The 22,527-nt window shown below is 38.4% G+C and overlaps 1 protein-coding gene across 1 annotated transcript in view; it reads left to right on the forward strand.

The window, feature by feature from the left end:
* Positions 1-22,527, forward strand: part of LOC125227624 — a 238,252-nt gene that overhangs the window by 185,373 nt on the left and 30,352 nt on the right. The window contains exon 7 of the mRNA XM_048131980.1: positions 7,158-7,232. Coding sequence (XP_047987937.1) covers positions 7,158-7,232 — 75 coding nt within the window. The remainder of the gene's footprint in view (positions 1-7,157; positions 7,233-22,527) is intronic.

The raw sequence follows: 22,527 nt of genomic DNA on the forward strand, positions 1-22,527 counted from the left end.
CGTGAACTATCTACAGGGGTCCCACAGGGCGGGGTGCTATCCCCTCTACTTTTCTCGCTTTTCATTGATGGGATAACCAAATCTCTAGTCTCCTCTTATCACCTCTATGCAGATGATTTACAAATCTATTCGGCGGCAAGCATTGAGAACTTAGAGTTTTTAATAAGACAAATCAACCAGGATCTCGACTCCATCTGCAACTGGGCATCTTCTTTTGGTCTTATGGTCAACGCAAAGAAGTCGCAAGCGATTTTGATTGGGAGTCCTCACTTCATCTCCAGGTTGTCAGAAGTGACAGTGCCTAAAATCTTCTTTAATGGAACACACATTCCTTTCTCTCCTACCGTCAAGAACTTAGGCATTGTCATCGACCAGACTCTCTCTTGGGTACCCCACATCACTGAAACTAGCAGGAAATTATTTGCTTCTGTGCACTCTCTTCGACGTCTCCAAAGTTTCCTTCCGATCCACACAAAAGTTATGCTTGCACAATCTCTTCTGATTCCACTTCTGGACTATGCGGATATCGCACTCGTGGATCTCACTGAAGAATTACTTGATAAGGTCGAACGGCTGCAAAATGTGTGCATTAGATACGTTTTTGGCCTTCGAAAATTTGACCACGTCTCTGCTTTCCGCTCCCAGCTCAAGTGGCTACCCATCCGTCGTCGTAGGGACATCCATATTCTGTCTCTTCTTTATAATGTTTTGTTTTCTCCATCGTCCCCTCCTTATCTCTCAGAACGTTTTACATTTTTGGCAGATGGCAGTGGGCACCGGCTTCGTTCCAGTGCGAATCTCACTCTAGGTATCCCACCCCACAAACATCGGTCATATAATAATTCGTTTACGGTGTACTCGGTCAAACTGTGGAATACTTTACCACCTCCTCTTCGACAGTGTCAATCGGTCGCATCGCTGAAGGCGAATCTAAAGAAACTGTGGCTATCGGACGAAAACTGAGACAGGGATTGTATGCGGTTTTGTAAGTAGTATATATATATATTTTATATATATTAAATATTTATTGATTATTTATATATTTATTAATATATACTGCGTGTTAGACTAAGGAATGAAAAATGTATTGTTATTATTTTGTAGTTTTTGTATTATGTGGATGTCTACCGTCTCAAACTCTCCCTCAAATGCTCAAAGGTTAACTGGAAGAGATCCCTTAAAGGGATAAGTTCGCCTTTGTACTGAAACTTTTTATTTTAAATATTATGTGCTGTATTATTTTTCTGTACAATAAAGTGTTTACTTACTTACTTACTTACTTACAAATAAAAGAGACACGGCGATATTGATAGCTCACCGCTGGGCGAGTAACTATAAACATCTCCGTGTCTCTTTTATTTACGCGGGTTTGGTTTGCTGAAACTATTGTAATCGGCTGGTGGCCTGTCATCGTAACACATGTCAAAAAAAGAAACTTGGGATTGATTATCTTTTGTTCGTTTTTATAGCCGATAGCTCATAGTTTACTAGCTCGCAGAGGGACCAGTGCCTAAACGTGGATACGAACTCTACATTCTCCCAAAGTTTCATCCTTGTTAAAATTATGCTATACTAGAGTATATAATATCTAGAGTCTTTTACAACTCTAAAGTTATTTTAATTGTTCTTATTTTTTGTATCAATTTGTATTATTTTTTTTCACCATTATTTTTTTTTTTAATTTAAAGTAGCTTTTAAATTTTGTTGAATCCGTTTTATTTATTGTAATGTTGACTTGTAAAAGTGCCCTTGTGGCCTATTACTGAATAAATGTTTTTATGAAGGTCTGGCGGCTCTATTATGAAAAGAAAATAATTTTATACCTAACATTTATTTTGCGAACCGCCAAGGAGTGGAATGCCCTGCCTGAGTCTGTGTTTCCACATGAGTACAATCCAGGTCTCTTCAAAGCAAGAGTGAACAGGTATCATATAGGTAAGCGTGCTTCACCGTAGACTGCATAATCACTTACCATCAGGTGTGATCGTGGTCAAACGTCTACCTATTCATACTAAAAAAGCAAAAAAAAAGGGTTCAGTTTATACATTTGAATTTAACATGTTACTCAACCTGTTTTACAATATTTATTGATTGCAATAATGGATATCAAATCTAATGTTATTAATATGGTATATGACTTTCCTCTGATAGCTATCGCTTTTGGCAAACAATTATAAACCTTATCCAAACGACTTAAAGACCTTCGACGGATGAACTCGTATCGCGTGTGTAGAAAATGGTTGGATTGTGTTTCAGAATCACATACAGACATACATTAATCATGTTTAATAAGGATTTCCCCGTTTTGTTAGTAAAATACCTTTTTGCCAAGAGTGGCTCTGAAACTTAGTATTCATGTGCTCTACCTACCCCTTTATGGGATACTGGCGTGATTATATGTGAAAACATCGTGAGAAAACCGGACTAATACCAATAAAGTCTAGTTACCCTTCGGGTTGGAAGGTCAGATGGCAGTCGCTTTCGTAAAACTAGTGTCTACGCCAAATCTTGGGATTAGTTGTCAAAGCGGACCCCAGGCTCCCATGAGCCGTGGGAAATGCCGGGATAACGCAAGGAGGATGATGAGGCTTGATTATAATGTATACGTATGTTAGTGAAACTCTTCTTATTAACATGGAAATATAACTTACTAGCTTTTGCCCGAGGCTTCGCTCGCGTTAAATTCGAGAATTGCGGAATGCTTCCTATAAACTTCCACCCTCCATTTTAGGGTAGTGGGGGGTTAGTAACAGACAAAAAGTAGCGTATGTCACTCTCCATCCGTTTAGCCGTGAAAGACGGACAAACAAACAGCCACACTATTTCCCATTTATAAGAACGGATATGGATTCCAAGTAAAAGCCTTTCGCCACTCTCATTTTTTGACTTCTCTTAAACACCGGTTGCATAAAATACTATTTATCCTCCTCATTTGTTGTGTGGTAGGTACTCTGGTACTCAAACTTCAGTAATAATTTTAAGTTCTCTGCCTAACCCTTTATGGCAAAAGAGTGATGATATTATGTAGGTACTTATTTGTCTTTTTGTTTACAATCATCCTCCTTGCGTTATCCCGGATTTCGCCACGGCTCATGGGAACCTGGGGTCCGCTATGACAATTAATCCCAAGATTTGGCGTAAGAACTACGACGACCACCATCTGACCTTCCAACCCAAAGGGTAACTAGGTCTTATTGGAATTAGTCCGGTTTCCTCACGATGTTTTCCTTCACCGAAAAGCGACTGGCAAATATCAAATGACATTTTGCACATGAGTTTTGATAAACTCATTGGTAAGAGCCGGGGTTCGAACCTGTGACCTCCGGATTGAAAGTTATGCTTTTTTATAGATAAGTAAGGTACAGCGGGTCAAATCTCGACTGGGGGACAAATGTAACTGGTCCATTTTCTCCTAGTCGGGTTCAGAATCATACAATCTAACGATTTTATAATTGCTATGAGACATGGTCCGTGGGCTTTACTCCATGTTAGAACTCATCATCATGTAATAATGGAAAAACTGTATTAGTTACAATGGCCCCCCAGTTGAGATTTGCCCCGCTGTACCTTATGTATATGTCATATCATAATTGAATTATGAACGCACGTTACCGACGAATTCACAACGCAACCACTCACGCGAATTTTCCGTATGGATGTTTTTACTCGACTGGAAATTTTGATAAAATTTGAACAGTTACCACGAAAGAGATAAAAATCTTGTAATATTTCACCGAATGATTCCCTTTCATTCGGAAAGGGTAAAGTTTTAGATTTATGGTAACGCTGAAAGTGAACGCAGCCGACGCGCGCGAAGGAGGGTAGAGGTAACATCCAAGATCATTTGTGTAGATGTAATCAATATCCCGGTCAATATAAGGGTAAATTAGATTTATGTAGGTAAAGTTTTGTGTAGATGTAAATGACGAAGAAGGCGCGTATAGTCACCGGGATAAATATGTGATGATTTCTACACCTTGTCACATTACCGTCTTGTCTGAAATGTCATGTGAAATTGTCAAACAATTTAAAGCGACAAGGTACAGAAATCACCACTTTTTTTAAATTATAAATGGGCTTACTCCTGGCCACAGACCAGCCAAAGTCAAAGACGCGGCCCACGATAGAGTGAGCTCGCCCAGAAGATGCAATTAATGCACTAATTTATGCCGGTGACTGTATCTAATCAAAGTCGTCAATCACTATAAACATTTTTGTTTCTAAACAATGTTTCGTAATGAAATGAAATACCAAGGTACTCTTTTTGTAAAAAAAAATGTTTTTGAACCGTGTCTCGAAACAAAATTGTTTAAAGTGAAGACGTACCTTAAATATCACACTTTAAGACGAAACAGAAGCAGATTTTTAAAGATAGAGCACTGTTTTTTTTTTCAACATAGATTATTATTGTTTTTATCTGTGTCGGACCGTTATGATTTTTTTGATATTCTTATTTTTAAAGACGCTAGAGCCATCAAAAATTTCAAAAAACGGCCATATTGATTATAGCGCAAAAAAAGGTGTGGTATTCAAAACTGGTAACATTTAGCCAAAAAAACTAAACGGTCCGACACAGATAATTTCATTGTTATTCAGATTCTCTGCTTTCGTTACGATTGATTAAGTTTTGAAGGAGGAAACAGTCGAAAGCGGAACCTCGATCGCTATATCTTTTAACTGAGTTGTTCTGAATGGACAATTTTTTTTCGATAAGTCTAGTTAATAACACTAGTATATTTATTTAACTAAAATTCGCAAATTAAAAGGGGGGTTCCTTTCCATTTTAGCATTTTCGCTCCTGTAGCGTCTTAACACAATCGCTACCAGACAAAAAATGGCGCACTTACGTTTGAAACTGGTGGTAATTTATAACCGCCCGCTGGTATAGTGAAAACCCGCGCAGCGGGTTCTCCAGCATCTGTACAAAGTTCAGAGTACCCACGAGGCGGGTTCTTGGTGGCGAAGGTGTTCTTAATGGAATAACTAAAAAGATAATTACCATGAATTTGTCATTATTTATTTAAAGTTACATAGAGGTCGAACGCGATTAATTAAACCTTTTTTAACGTTTCTTCGCGGAAGACTGACGTCCCAGCAAACCTCGTCGCGTTCGACCTGTATGTAACTTTAAATATGTGTACAAAGCGCGAGAACTTGAAAGATATTGTCATTATTTGTTAGTGAAATCGTAAACTAACTTTTTTTCGTTAAAAAATTCGAGATGCAGTTAGGTTCGTCATCACGAACCACCCTGTATATCGCTTTTTGTTAAATTAGAAAAAAATGTTTTTTGTTTCCATACATAATAAATGGATTAATTAGTGTGAGAGGACCTTAATCATAACATTTAAGTCATTGTCAATGTCATGTGGTTGACGGCACATGTCAAAACAAATAACATTAGGAAGTGGTAAGGGATGCCACATACGTCTTCAGTAATCAATTTTTTTTAACAATTCGATTTTCGTAAGCGTTAAAACACTAGTTTCTTGGAGAAATTCATTGCATTTAAACTATACAATACAATCTTCCCTTAAAGTTAACGAAATTAAATAAAACACGGTGTATTTTCTCTATCGATGATGTCAGTATCAAACCCGTGGTAAGGGTACTGGAATAAAAACTAACTAGCACTATTCAAGTCATTAAACATATTTTAGTACTTCGTCGCTTTACATATGTTGTTGTTACTGACTACAAATGGCTTCGTATAAGTTAGAAAGGATGCTGCGACAAAGTTCTAACTTCCTGAGAAAGATAGGGAAAGCGTTGGAATAAATTGGTTTTTTGCTTCCATACGTTTTTACGCTTTGATGTATGTTTTTTTCTTTAATATAGTACAGATAATGAGTTTTTTTTTCTTTTTCGTACGTGGTAAGAATGAATTGGTACAGTGATCAGAGAAAATGTTAAAATAACTTACTGGCATGACATATTTAAAAATATTTTAAGCGGGTTACTCACGTATTAAGTCGATATAGCGTTCGACATGTTTCGGCTCAATTTCGAGAGCCTTTCTCAAGAGTAGTTAAAATATTTTTAAATATGTATGAGTCTCACGGGAGTTTTATAGTTAAAATTACTGGCATGAGTTTTTCTAATAGGTAGTGACGATATTTATTATTCAGTAGTGGTTATAGTAAAGGTTAATATGGCTTTCTGTTTTACTCAGGGTACTGTAGTTTTAACTATAAATCAACTTTAAATTAACACTGATTTATACTTTGACGATTATTACTCATAATTATTTTTAAAATCGGGACTTAATCGGGTATGACTACATATTAAACTGACCGTTGAGACGTTGGAGGTCAGTTTAATATAGTAGGCATACGCGATTAAGTCCCGATTGAAAAAAAATTGTAATTTTAAATTAATTCAGATCCTACCTAGATTCCTTAAGTACTTTTTCAAAAGGTTTAGATATTTCTACATGCAAGACAGACAAAAAGATAATAATCGGAATGTATTGTTGTCAATGGTATAGATGTGGAGTAGTACTTAATGTGCAAGTTGCGGAAACTTTCCAAAATATCTTAAATTTCTTGGAAAATTCACGAACATTTCACGAAAAATAAAGAGAATATAAATTTATGAAATGGAAAGTTTCCATCCATACAATTGTCCAATAAAGTATGGAAAGTTTCCGAGGTTTTCTTATGTGAAAATTTCAGAATTTTGGAAACATTCCGTCGGCACATCAGTAGTGTAGAAACGCCATAAGACGAAAAACACTTGTAACCACGCAGTCTAAAATTGAAAAAAAAAATTGACAAAAGTCGCAAACTGTCATTGAATATTAAGTGTATTTAATTTTAGTTTTAATACATACACATATATACATACAGTCACGCCTGTATCCCATAAAGGGGTAGGCAGAGCACATGAAACTAATAAAGCTTCAGTGCCACTCTTGGCAAATAAGGGGTTAAAAGAAAACGAAACTGTGGCATTGCAGTGACAGGTTGCCAGCCTCTCGCCTACGCCACAATTTAACCCATATCCCATAGTCGCCTTCTACGACACCCACGGGAAGAAAGGGGGTGGTGAAATTCTTAACCTGTCACCACACAGGCTAGTTTTAATACGTTAATTTATTTCATTGAATTGTCTCTTATTGTTGATTGTTTCTAATAAATAATGTTTATTTGTTACAGAAGAGGCGAGTAGTGACTCGGCGGGCGAGGGCAAAGACAAAGACATGACGCACACCGAAGCCAACATGATAGTTGGTGAGTCAATCAATTATTTATATTTATCCATACTAATATTATAAATGGGAAAGTGTGTGTGTCTGTTTGTTTGTCAGTCTTTCACGGCAAAACGGAGCGACGAATTGGCTTGATTTTTTAAGTGGAGGTAGTTGAAGGGATGGAAAGTGAAATAGGCTACTTTTTATCACGCGAGCGAAGCCGCGGGAAAAAGCTAGTAGATAATAAAACAATAAACTTTATGCACCACACTTAAACAATAACCCGCTTATTCATAAACGTTCACTAAAGTTATCAAGCCGATAAAGTTCGTTTGTCCCTTTCCGACGTATTGGTGTGATAGAAAAGGACAAACGAACTTTATCGGCCTAATAACTTTAGAGTACGTTTATGAATAAGGGGGTAACAGTTTAAAAACGTGTCACAAAATTGCCCATGTACCCGTTTTACTCTCCCGTTACTTCCTTCCACATTCTTTCTTAATAAAAATTCCTTTCTTGTGACATGCATTTCGTCCCTTTGCATCAGATGCCCATACTATGCTAGGCGATTCGCTCTTACTTTTCTAAGTGGAAATAGTTGAAGGGATGGAGAGTGACATAGGCTGCTTTCTCTTGCTAACACTTCCCTAAAATGGTTGTGGAAGTTTGTTCTATATCATCTTAACATTCCCATCTCCTCTAGGTAACGTACAAGCTGTCTTGTGTAATCCTTCATAATATTTCAATAGTAAACATTCAGTTGAAGTTTTAATACTATTCAATTCGATTAAAGTTTTAATATTAACCAGAACCACTTCGTAATTATCCGCTCAGATAACCCTTTAATCGCCGTTTAGCCACTGAGCCGGTGGATCTTTTGCGGCGGGAACCACTAATTTTATTTGAGCTACCACTTAACTCTATTTGCGACGAGTAAATGGTAATTGTAGTAGGTAAATAGGAGAAGTTAGTGGGATTATTTATGTTCCTGTATAGATTATACTGGAATATAATATAATTTAAGTAATTGACGACCGGTCTGGCGCAGTCGGTAGTGACCCTGCCTGCTACGCCGCGGTCCCGGGTTCGAGTCCCGGTAAGGGCATTTATTTGTGTGATGAGGACAGATATTTGTTACTGAGTCATGGATGTTTTCTATGTATTTATATATTATATATATCGTTGTCTGAGTACGTTGTGGGTACTTCACTACTAGCCTTCTTGAGCTTACCGTGGGCTGAGTCAATCTGTCCTATAATATTTATTTATTTTTATTTAAGTAATTCGTAAGCACACATACAATTAAAAAGTATTTACCTAAGATTAAAATGAAAAGAATAAAGTGCCACAAAATGGTCTCATCTCAGCACATTGCTGGCAACTTCCAGCGCTGATCCTTCGGCCCGAAAAGATACAAAAACTTTTAATCATCTAAATAGTCTTTCTTTGGCCGTCCGACTTTCCCGAGCTCGAACCACTAATTTCGCGGCGCGTTTAGCGAGATGGTTTATTACTTAACCCTGTGTATAACGTGAGAGGGGCGTTAATTATTATTTATTAAAAAACATGTTTACATGACCTTACAGTATAACCAATGCGTCACGAAACTTAGATAACAAAAACAAAGAGAGAAAAAGACAAAAAAAGAGAACAAGAAAAAGAAAATTAATTAATTCATTTGGGCGATGACGTCACAGCGTGGCTCCGTGGCGTCGTTTGCCCCGGTGTAGGATTCGGCAGGTTGCCCCGGAACCGCCGAAAAACCACACCTTTCGGCCAGAAGTCTGCGCTCGCGATGGTGTCCTGCAGCGGCCGCGGCACACGTACCACAAACGAACTGAAGTGCACGTAGTGACGCGACTGTAGCTGCTGCACCCTCAGCGTGTAGCCAGTCTTCCGGCGAATAATAATAATATATGTGAATGTCATAATAATATAATATTGTCTTCGGTTACCGCGATAGTTACTCATGAAATAAAACTATGGAAACGGATTAAATCGCGTATAATGAATTTACAATTCATCCCGACGTTTCGAACACTTTACAGCGTTCGTGGTCAACGGGTGACTGAGGAAAAATTACAATGTGCAACAGCTACCCACAATACAAGAAATATGGTCATGGTTCGTTAATATTTCTTGTATGTGGGTTGCTTTTGCACATTGTAATTTTTCTTCAGTCACCCGTTGACCACGAACGCTGTAAAGTGTTCGAAGCGTCGGGATGAATTGTAAATTCATTATACGCGATTAAATCCGTTTTCATAATTTTATTTCATGTCATAATAATAGTTACATTGTATGTATTTGAGAACTCTTGAAACATCTTAATACATACACATACATACATACAATCACGCCTAGCAGAGCACATGAAACTACTAAAGTCATAGTGCTACTCTTGGCAATTAAAGGGTTGAAAGAAAACGATAATTGTGACATTGCAGCGACAGGCCACAATTTAACCCAAATCTCACAGTCGATTTAAAAGTCAGCGTTTTAAAAGAGCCAAGCTGTCGTTCTTTTACAGTCCGACTTGCTCAAGCTCGAGCTACTAAATCATTTCATTTGCGGCGCGTATAGCAAGATGGTTTAACACTTATTATCCCTGTTTGAAACAGTGGGCTGTTTCCGACGCATACCTAAAGGGCAGTGATAAATAAATAAATAAATAAATATTATAGGACATTCTTACACAGATTGACTGAGGCCCACGGTAAGCTCAAGAAGGCTTGTGTTGTGGGTACTCAGACAACGAAATATATAATATATAAATACTTTATATACATAGAAAACATCCATGACTCAGGAACAAACATCTGTGCTCATCACACAAATAAATGCCCTTACCGGGATTCGAACCCGGGACCGCGGCGCAGCAGGCAGGTTCACTACCGACTGCGCCAGACCGGTCGTCGGTCAGTGATGTATGTTAATTAAGTCATATAGGTAAATACTTCAAGAGCACCAATGTGTTTTTCGGAATTTAATTGCGAAATGTCATTTGATATTTGCCAGTCGCTTTTCGGTGAAGAAAAACATCGTGAGGAAACCGGACTAATTCCAATAAGACCTTGTTTACCTACCCTTTAGGTTAGAAGGTCATATTACGGTAGTCGCTTTCGTAAAAATTAGTGCCTATGCGAAATCATGGGATTAGTTATCAAAGCGCACGCCAGGCTCCCGTGAGCGTGGCAAATGCTGGGATAACGCAAGGAGAATGATGAAATACTTCAATAGTATGCATTTTAGAAATTACAAAACCCATTTTAAACGTTTTAATTGACGACCGGTCTGGCTCAGTCGGTAGTAACCCTGCCTGCTAAGCCGCGGTCCTGGGTTCGAATCCTGGTAAGGGCATTTATTTGTGTGATGAGCACAGATATTTGTTCCTGAGTCATGGATTTTTTCTATGTATATAAGTATGTATTTATCTATTTAAGTATGTATATCGTCGCTTAGCACCCATGTACAAACTTTTTAGTTTCTACTTTACAGTATATGAAAGTGCCGCCCACCCCCTCTCGGTTATCACGTTACCGCCTGTCAAAAACGCGAACAGTCGGCCTGTCATATTTCACATACCATACTCGTTCACAACGACTTAGGATCGCGCCTCTTTCATATATTTGATTGTCCGAGGTGTGGTTTGGGGCTAAGTTGATCTCTGTAAGGTGTCCCCAATATTTATTTATTTAATTTATTTATTCATAATAATTAAGTTGACGTTCTTTGGCCGGCCGATTCGCCTCAACTCGAGCGACCAATTTCATTTACGGCGCACATAGCAAGATGTTTTACCACTTTACCTTATTTCCGTCGCGTATCTACGAGACAGTTATTTACGTGAACGTCACAACATAGTTAAAAAGTATTTATTTTAGAACGAATAGTACATTACTACAGAGGCCGGGACAAAGGTTGGGGTTGCCCGCCTCAGACCTATCCGGCCTCGCTTCGCTCGGCCGTCTATATGTCTTCGGCCGGCAACCCCATTTCCCGCCGAGGTATGTATAGTGATTTTCTCAAACATGGTATGAAATAAATAAAGTCTACTGAAAATAGTAACTTTGGATGGCTGTATCTCCTAAACGGTGCGTCGTAGCGCAAAAATAATCAAATTTTCGTTTCCCTTTGAAACTCCGTATACGCTTATAAAAAAAACAAAAAGTTAAAAAAAAAAAAAAAAAAAAACGAAAAAATTTTTTTTTGTATGAAAACGCACCCAAAATCAAATATTGTCTAGGGCCCGTACCAGTTGCAGTCGGCACGTCTATAAAGCCCCTTATAGTTTTTTTTTAATTGGCTAAATACCTGGATGTTATGTCACAATTATCTGTGTTTGGAAATTAAAAAAGAGGACTTTGCCGGCCTTGACCTGCAAGGTTTGTATGAAATTCCATTATCTATCAATCGTCCTAGCCGCACCTGCAACGTCATACTTCGCTGCCAATTATAAGGCACATAACATCAATATTTCATACCATGTTTGAGAAAAGAACTTTTCACCACTGTTTAGGTAATTGTTTATAGAGTCACAAGCTTAGTTCTTTTGGTCGACTCGCCTGAGCTCGAGCCACTAATTCGTAGCAACATGTTTTAACCCTGTTTTAAACGCGTACCTAAGAGGTAATAATTTATGAAAATTTCATAAAAAATAGTTTCATTGTATGCATTTTAGAACCAATAAAACCCTTTTTCTCAAACATGCAATGAAATATTGTCTTTACATTCCTTAAAATGGGCTGGGAAGTATCGCTTTTTGGGCGCAACAACTCGAGAGGACTGTAAAGGGATTTCATATTATTTTTTAGGCCTAGGCCTGCAAAGTAACTTTTTGAAGTAAGCTGTCAGTACTGTCATGTCACTTTTTTTTTTAATTTTTGTGTGACCTGGATACTTGTCACACTTGACGTTTGAGTGTATTTGTATTTTGTCACTTAATAAATAAAATATTGTCCTTTAGAGCATTTTTTTTATTTCACTGTATGTTTGAGAAAAGCACTATACATGCCTCGGCGTGAAAACGGATTCCCGGCCTCGTATCCCTATCCGGCCTCGCTCGCACGCTCGCTCGGCCGTATATACCCACTTGGCCGGAAATCCTCATTTTCCCGGCCTCTGATGTAATGTACTATTAAACGCCTTTAACCTACTATATTGGGAAGCTATCGTTCTTTTACCGGCTAGCTCGCCTGAACTCGAGCCACTAATTTCATTTGCGGCGCGCATAGTGAGATGGTTTACCACTTAACCCTGTTTGCGACGAACGAAAGTAATTCCTGTAGAGCTAGTGGGTATAAAATACTCAGTTGTGCTTTAAGCGTACACATGTAATTAGTAATATTAACCTATAGTTTGTCCACGTTTGTCTAAATTGTCAGTAAGCAATAAACTTGCTATGAACGATACAATCAAATTCAATACATATACACTTTATAACACACATATTATACCATAAAAACAGCAGTAGGTACAAGCAAAGACATATGTAACTCCGTATAGACGGATAAAGTCTAAGAAAAAAACGTACCTACCTCAAAGCCAAATAAATATTTTTTCTTTCTTTCTTTCTTTCTTTCCATAGAGAAAAAGGTACGGTGGCCTAGATGGTGTTACACCTTTGGGGTACGCTAGGCTAGATAGCGCTAATATTAATATTTGACATTTTAATACATATCAAGCTAAGAATATGGGCCAAATTGTCAAAATTGAGGTTCAAAGGATCTAAGCTTGTGTCGAGAGATGGCAGTCTATGCACTGTGATTACACATTTTACTTTGACAGTAACTCTCTAAAATACTCGATCCTCTTTAGTATAAGTAAAGGTATACCATTGGCAGTAAGGGGCAGTCTATTGTCCAAACCAAGGATAAGTTACAGCAGACTTAATTCGTCCTCATAGCTCTTTTGCCGCCCGCCCGACTCACTCGAGCCACTAATTTCATTTGCAGCGCGTATAGAGACGGTTTACTACTTAACCCTGTTTGCGACGTGAGAGCGCTAGTAATTTTAGTGAATAAGATAACGTTTTGGGGTTAATATGCCACAATATATTTTAACTATAAAACTCCCATGAGACTCGAACATATTTAAAATTATTTAAGCGGGTTACTCACGTGTTAAGTCGATATAACGTTCGACATGTTCATGTTCGTCATGGAAATGGATCGAAACATGTCGAACGTTATGTCGACTTAACACGTGAGTAACCCGCTTAAAATATTTCCACAATATACTTTTTATAGTTGAGTGCGTTTCATAAAGTTTAAAGTGAAAAAAATATTCATGGGTACACCAAGACAGTATTTTTCCAATTTATTTTAAGCTCTTATAATTTTTTTCGCTCACTGTTATGTCATCAACTCGTCGATTTTGTAAGCCTTCTGTGATTGGTAACCCGTTCTTAATTTACCAAATCATTCTCTTGCCCTTGTCCCAGTCACTTGGGGTCAGCGAGCATGTCTTCCTCTTCCATACATCTCTATTACCCGTCATCTTATCATTAACTTGCTTTCATTTCATATTATGTCTCACAGAGTCCACCCACCTCTTCCTCGGTTATCCTCTTCCGTTACTTCTCTACTAGTGTTAGCTACCTGCGTTTGCCATTCTACTTCTTTCTTGCCGGTCCCATAGTGGATACTCCTAGTGGGACTGAAATCTTCTCGAGGCTGAGGCGTAGGGTTAAACCCGGCGTATTAGCTTTATTTGACGTTCATATGCGCATTGTAGTATGACTACTTGAAAAATAAATATTTCATTTTCATTTTACTATTCCATTTGAGCAACGCAGCGTGTTATCTGACCACTTAAGACGATACAGGAGGGGTCAATTCTCCATACAAACGCTCTCGACTATTTCCTCCCTGGATTTTGAAGATAGAGCAATGATTTTTGCAACACAGATTATTATTATTTTTATCTGTGTCGGACCGTTTCGATTTTTTTATATTCTAATTTTTAAAGACGCTTACGTTAATTTCTAAAAACGGCCTTATTGATTATGGCGCAAAAAAAGGTATGGTATTCAAAATTGGTAACAATTAGCCAAAAAAAAAACTAAATGGTCCGACACAGATTATTTCATTGTCATTCAGATTCTCAAATTTCGTGACGATTGATTACGTTTTGAGGGAGGAAACAGTCGAGAGCGGAACCTCGATTTTAAAGATTTTTTTCGCAATATCTTTTTACTGAGTTGTTCGGAATGAACAATTTTTTTTCGATAAATCTAGTTAATAACACTATTTATTAATATTTAACTAACATTCCCAAATTTAAAGGGGAGCTCCTTTCCATTTTAGCATTTTCGCTCCTGTAGCGTTTTAAACCTTTTACGGCGCGGAGCAATTCCAGTACGTACTCCAATATGTATGCAACTAATCGCTGAGATATTCAGAGTAATAGCTTAGGTTTTTCTGTGGGTTACTTAGGCCCTGAGTAATGGATTAGTTTATACATTTTAGATAAGGTTAAATGATAAGTGGTGTAATTTGCTAGCCGTTGAAAACTAGACTGTAAATATTTAATTTGGGTAACCTTAACCTTATGATCCATTTACGGTTTTGCATTGTTATTAACAAAAGTTAAAGGCACATTCCAATTCTATGTACTGGCCATTTTAGAGGTATCTTATTTGAGGATAGACGAAAATATTTGAGCATTGTTCGAATGAGGTCGAAAGACAATCCCAGTGTACATAAAATGTAAGTATGTACAACGTACATTATGAATACTGAGCAGGCCAAACATCTCAAGTTACAGATGTCAGTCAGGGTATATCGATTCCCAGTAGCGCGGAGCGCTGCGGTTTGCGATTCGATTCGATTTGTTAGAATCCTTAGGATTTTCTTTGTCTCATTGTTTGAGACCGCCATTATAAATAACAATTAGGCCAAACGTCTTTATGTTAAGTGTCAGTTAGGGTTAATGTTGAAAATGACATGTATTTTACTTGTCGTTGTATGACGACGTAGTTTTCATGTCATATAATGTCACTTTCTACGTTAGTCAGGGTAGGTATATCGATTTCCATTGCGGTAAGCTTCGGAACTTTTGGAATCCTTATTATCCGTGTCTCGTTGATTTGTATAGCACTATATCAGCTAGTGTGAGACCACCATTAGAAAAACCGAGTAGGTCAAACGGATCAAGTTAAGATGTTCGAGGTATATCGATTGCGAGCGGCACGCGATTTGCGGTTGAAATCGATTCGACGGGCCATTAGGCTAGCTTACCGCGCTTACGATTATTGACATCGTTATTTTGGAATTCCGCTGTATTAATTCTAGAAAGTACAGTCCGTAGACGTAAAAGTATAAGGTGGTTAATATGTGGGTATTCATCAGCTATACAAGATTTCTTAGGATTTAAAGTACAGAAAACAATGTTTAACAAGTTCTGCTACTGTGCTACTTAATAATATAATTATATCAACCAATTACCTATCGCCCTTTGTCGAGCATAAGCCTCTCTTTAACACTTTCGCTACCAAGAACCCGACTGTAAGCGTAGCCGCATGGGTTTCCCCGTATGAGCGAAAATGTCTCAGCCCCGAAAGTGTTAAAGCTACTTAACCCGCTCCTGAGCAAATCTCACCCAGAAGTATGAAAATAAATTAAAATTAAAAATAAATCCTGTCGCAAATTGTGATGTTATTCAGCTCTTATCATTTGAAAAATTAGTCACCTGTTTTTTCTTACCCAGTGACATAACAATGAATAATTTGTTTGTCAGTCCTTCGTTCCCATTTCACGAAGCATTTCATAAAATTTTATTTGCAAAGATCTCGATATCTGTTTCAAGATTTGGAAGAACCAGATTGAAGAATGTTAAGGAAAATTTTCTTAATTATATTACTTTTATCCTCGGGGTTTTAATTTTGTTCGATTTGTTCGATTCCTTTCCAGACTAATTAAATAAAATTAGGGAATAAGTTAAATTAAGGGTCACCTTTATTTTTACGATTCTAGTAATGAGACCCAGACAATGTAAGTAGAGAAGATCTATCTCTCTCGGAAGGGTCCTCCAGGGTCCTGACACTTAGTATTGGGTCCCTTGGCATGAAGCTGAGTGGAGACCTTTTCAGTTACGCTTTAATACCATAATATAAATAAAAATATATAAATAAATATTATAGGATATTCTTACACAGATTGACTGAGTCCCACGGTAAGCTCATGAAGGCTTGTGTTGCAGGTACTCAGACAACGATATATATAATATACAAATAATTACATACATAGAAAACATCCATGACTCAGGAACAAATATCTGCGCTCATCACACAAATAAATGCCCTTACCGGGATTCGAACCCGGGACCGGGGCGTAGCAGGCAGGGTCACTACGCGCTAGGCCAGACCGGTCGTCAAAATATTATAAATATTTATGTTAGTGTAAAATTAGTATTAAGCGTTTTTGAATAAAGTTCTTTTAAAGAAGATTAAAAAAAATATACTCGTAGGACATTCTTTCACGGATCATGCTCCTCGTTAAGCTCAAGCAAGCTTGTCATAACATACATACATACATATTGATACATAGAAAACATCCATGTCTTACATAGAAACAAATATTTATCAAACAAATACTTGCCCTTACCGGGATTCGCACCCAGGACCGTTGGCTTCGGAGGCAGGGTCACTAGTGTCACTACCGACTGCGCCAGATAAAAAAAAAAATGTGGTGTGTGGTTGATAAAGTCAATAATTCATGCTGAGCACATATCTCAGTCACCAACTAGGCTAAAACGGCAGTCGATCAATCAACAGCAACATTCGGAACACGTCAATCAGGACTAATCAGGACCCAAAGTGCCTATTTTTTCTCGCACAAAGGCCGCAGGGACAAAACCTCCGGAATTATTCAGAGGATGAAACTAACTAGTTCCCTTAGCCAATTAAGAGTTCCCAACTTCCTGCGGAGGTAGTGAGGTAACAAAGACTGGACAAAGGAAACTATCTCAAATACTTGGACCTTCGACCCTTACAGCTTAGTGTGTTGTGTTACATACGGACTCCGATTCGGGTTTAACCATTTTGATATGAAAACCCTTACAGCCGGGCCACGACATTGGTCTAAGCGCGACAGCGGTGAGCGGCAGCCAAACGTGCGAATGAAAAGTCCCATCGCTGTGTCTCTCTCCAATGTATGGCCGCCGCTCATCGCTGTCGCGCTTAGACCAATGTCGTGGCGGGACCGTTATGTTTCGTTTTCGATTTTTTCGTATTGAACTAATGTCTAAGGAGACGTCTCCCTTCGCGCTGCGCTATTTTAAATTGAATACGAACACATCCGTTAAGTCATGTTCCGAAAGATTTTAGGGTGGCTCTTAAGGTTGGTTGCACCAAACCGTCTGTCACTAAATTTAGCGTTCGCAAAATTGTTCATAAACTACTGCTGCTGCGTGACGTTGTTGTGATTGTTAACTGTGGTTGATGCAACTGACACTTAGTATTGGTTGCAGAAAACCATTTGTTACCTCATTGGTTACTTCTAAAACGCGCTTAAATAACATGTTTAGTGCGACTGGTCCTTCGTTAAAACAGAAGTATAAATCACAGCAGTTTAAGTGCGTAACCTATATTTAGGAATGTTTATCATATTTTATGAGAAAGTGTCGGATTTTTGTTGCTACATGTGAAAAACGCCAAAAATTCCATTTATTTTCCCACCCGGCATCTCATTCCCAACTTATCCCGAGGAACTCGTCCGTAAAGCGATACTTTCCTCACGGCATCAAAATGCAAACCAAAGAAACGCCTTTGTACTCCAGCCGTAAGGCGGCCACTACAAAGGAAATGCAAATTGCATGAGTTTGAAGTTGCTGTATCAGAGGAACTTGGTTCCGACGCGTTTAAAGAGCGATTTAACAATTTATTTAACACCATGAGGTACCCTTGATTGCTTCGGCCTACAGAAAACGACCACATAGGCCGATTCTGTGGCATTCTGATATAAATCTGGCAGACATGCCATTTTGTTATCGTCATCGTGTATGTAAATTGTTCGTACTTTTGCTGCATTGATTTCTGTTTTAATTTTTCTCGTGCTCTAAGAGAGAAAAACAGGTAAATATGTTAAAACTGGCTACCCACTTTGGACGATATACACTTGCTACGCAAACATACATCCATCACATTCCAGCCGACATAATCATATTATACCCTTACTCCTAGTGAGGACCGATTGACCCTCTCCAATTACTAGATTTAATAATATTCATTTTGTTAAAACAAATTGGAGTATCTTGTGCTATACCAGATGATATGGTAAGGTACAGCGGGGCAAATCTCAACTGGGGGGCAATTGTAACTGATCCATTTTTTCCATTATTACACTATGATGTTGAGTTCTACGTGTATCCACTAAGCACGCCTACCATATAGAACCGGTGGACACTATTTAATAATGCAAACATTGTAAAACATGGAAAAAATGGACCATTTACATTTGCCCCCCGGTCAAGATTTGCCCGCTGTACCTTACACCAAATACACTTATTACTTTTAACAATTTTCGTGAATGAAAGCTTTTTAACTATAAAACTCCCGTGAGACTCATACATATTTAAAAATATTTTAAGCGGGTTACTCACGTATTAAGTCGATATAGCGTTCGACATGTTTCGGTTCAATTTCGAGAACCTTTCTCAAGAGTAGCGACCCCGCCTTTACATGTCGAGAGCGCGACGCATACTGCGGGCGCTTGCTCGGTGCGCGCGGCTGCTGAGGACGGGCGCAGGGGGGGTCGGCGGCGCGGGCGACGTCACCGTGGCGAGATCAGAGCTACCCACTATGTTACTTTTGTCAAAAGCAGGATTGCACACAACACTTATTACGTCACTTGTTAAGGGTGCGTTTACACTGGGGACCGACGTAGTGCCTAGAACTGAAACTGAGAAAGGTTCTCGAAACTGAACCGAAACATGTCGAACGCTATATCGACTTAATACGTGAGTAACCCGCTTAAAATATAATGAAAGCTTTGCCAGGATATTCAAATTAATTTTTGAAAGTTTAAGGTTTCATTATCAATATATTTTCGATCAGACGAAATCCTACCCCGATAAACAAAGATTAAAATATTCGTCGTCATTCGCATTCCAAATCAATTAGTAGGTAAGCCCGAAGGCAGGAGTTTGGAAACATTAGAAACGACAAAGGCACTGCCCCACCGAAAGCGAGTAAATGGTGAGCTACTTGCACACGTTAATGAAGAGTACTATCATACAGTATGTAAATTTATTTATAATAAATAAGGTTGTCTGGAAGAAATCGCTCTTTAGCGATAAGACCGCCTGTTGTTTACCTTTGTTCGTGTTGCTTCCTTGTTTTTAACCGTCGCCTCATCTCTCAAGAACGACGGTTATCAAGTCGTCTGTATGTTTTTTTTTTATGTTTGTTCCTCGATATCTCCGTCGTTACTGGACCGATTTTGAAATATTTTTTTTTTATTGAATGTATATGCATACAGATCGGTCCCATTTTTTTCAGAACCCAGTTCTGATGATGGGATCCTGGAGAAATCGAGGGAACTCCTCGAATCTGAAAGGCACACATATGGTGTTTTTTTGTGTTTTTAAAGGAACAGCATGCATTTAGGTACGGAACAGTGACATTTGGTGCAGTGGAACTGCTGATGATGGCCAGAACGGAACTCTTCAAATCTGAATGGCACGCTTATAGTAACGTGGTATTTTTATAAGAACAGCATGCACTTTCGTCCAGAACAGTGACATTTGGTGCAGTGAAACTGCTGATGATGGCCAGAACCAAACTCTTCAAATCTGAACGGCACGCTCATAGTGACTTTGGTATTTTTGTAAGAAAAGCATGCGTTTAAGTTCAGAACAGTGACATTTATTTAGTTATGTTGGTTAAGCATATTGAATTTTCAAGTCAAAGTTTGTCAAGCTTCGATTTCTTATAATATAATCGGATTCATGAGGAATTGAGGAAACTCCTCAAACCTTAACGTTATACTTATATTCATTTGTGTTGCCATCTAATAATTAAAGCATTAAAAGCAGTTTTAAAAAATACTTACCTACACATTTCTACATAATACAACATTCGCAAGTAGCTTTCACCAGAACCCGAAAGGCGACGGTTTTTTTTTCTTAAAAATTATGTATTGTTATATTTTATCAAGGTGTGCAAAAAAGAGTATTGTATTGTATGGCCACTCCCGCTCTCCTCTGAAAGTGTTGTCCACCCGCTCCCGGTTACCACACAGTTACAGCCTGTCAAGAACGCGACCAGTCGACCTGTCATATCGCACTCATACAAGAAAGGTTACACGTTCACCTACACGAGCTTAGACTGTGTGCGTAGGAACGCGCCTATTTAATATATATGATCTCCATCGTTCGAGCTGTGCTATCCGCGATAGAAATGAACAAAAAACCGGCCAAGAGCGTGTCGGGCCACGCTCAGTGTAGGGTTCCGTAGTTTTCCGTATTTTTCTCAAAAACTACTGAACCTATCAAGTTCAAAACAATTTTCCTAGAAAGTCTTTATAAAGTTCTACTTTTATGATTGTTTTCATATTTTTTAAACATTTGGTTCAAAAGTTAGAGGGGGGGGGGGACGCACTTTTTTTTTCCTTTAGGAGCGATTATTTCCGAAAATATGAATATTATCAAAAAACGATCTTAGTAAACCCTTATTTATTTTTAAATACCTATCCAACAATATATCACACGTTGCGGTTGGAATGAAAAAAAAAATCCGCCCCCACTTTACATGTAGGGGGGGTTTTACCCTAATAAAACATTTTTTCCATTATTTATGTTTGCACTTTGTTGGCGTGGTTGATATACCTACATATTGGTACCAAATTTCAGCTTTCTGGTGCTTACGGTTACTAAGATATTTCGCGGACGGACGGACGGAGGGACGGACAGACGGACGGACAGACAGACATGGCGAAACTATAAGGGTTCCTAGTTGACTACGGAACCCTAAAAATTGTCGCACCGGTATTAATAAAGATGCAATAATAGCGCGAGCGAGTTATATTAGTTCGTCGTTGCACTATAAATCGCTGGCTCTATTTATAAGGGAGCGACTACCTTTTGTCCGTTTCTATCGCTGATAGCTCATCGCTCACTCGCTTCTGGTGAGACCAGTGCCTAAATCAGGCATCGATTGGTTCCCAATCAAGTCGGCAGAGAAGTTGGACGGAGAATTAATTTGGATAGTGACACAGACTACACACTTACACAGACTCCACGATTTTCCCTTAGCAGTTCGTGAAACTTCTCTGGTTGTATTTGAAAAAGTCATCGCACTCTGAAGTTTTGATTCCTACTTTTATTTTACCTAGGTACCTATGTGCTTCTTTAACACTCAGTTTTACGCGTACTCACTAAAGTTGTCCAAATATATATTATACAAGAGGCAGTCATTTTTCTACTTTTAAATTCATTAAAATAATGTCCCAATAAGGCTTTTCCCTTCGCTACAAGTCTTTAAGATCCGATCTGGTCATTTCGACAAAAAATACAACATTCACGTAGAAATAAAGCAGTTGAGATTTTAGAAATGGGTAATTTTGATTATCTACAAATATGACGGATTTTGAAAAGTATTCCGTGTGAAACTTTCATAATCCATACTAATCACTATCACTATCACTATCACTACATAGTATAAAACAAAGTCGCTTTCTCTGTCCCTATGTCCCTATGTATGCTTAAATCTTTAAAACTACGCAACGGATTTTGATGCGGTTTTCTTTAATAGACAGAGTGATTGTAGAGGAAGGTTTACATGTAGGTATAGTACCCGTGCGAAGCCGGGACGGGTCGCTAGTATTATATATGGGAAAGTGTATGTGTCTGTTTGTCCGTCTTTCACGGCAAAACGGAGCGACGAATTGACGTGATTTTTTTGGCGGTGATAGTTGAAGGGATAGAAAGTGACATAGGCTACATTTTGTCTCTTTCTAACGCGATCCAAGCCGCGGGCAAAAGCTAGTAGGACATATTTACTTATGCGAACGGGAACCAACCCTGGCCACCAATCAAACATTTTGATAATGTAACTTTGTTTTGTAAACAGAAAGTGAAATAAAGATTGCATGTCTCGGTTTTGTTCCCGTTTGCATAACCAACGCCAAAATTTTGGAATGATTTAGGTTTTCCGACGATGGCACATCTGTAAGTCGCGTCGCGGTGATCTGGGTCAGTGCCAAAATTTGGAATAATGCGGCTTATTTCGTCAATCACTAATTGACTATGCATTTCTGAGGATTCCGATCGAATAGAACAATGGAAATCTACTTGTAGTGAAATGACAGTGAGAGAAGAATAGGTAAATGAATTTA

Source organism: Leguminivora glycinivorella, chromosome 6, assembly GCF_023078275.1.
Source record: "Leguminivora glycinivorella isolate SPB_JAAS2020 chromosome 6, LegGlyc_1.1, whole genome shotgun sequence".
Lineage (NCBI taxonomy): Eukaryota > Metazoa > Arthropoda > Insecta > Lepidoptera > Tortricidae > Leguminivora > Leguminivora glycinivorella.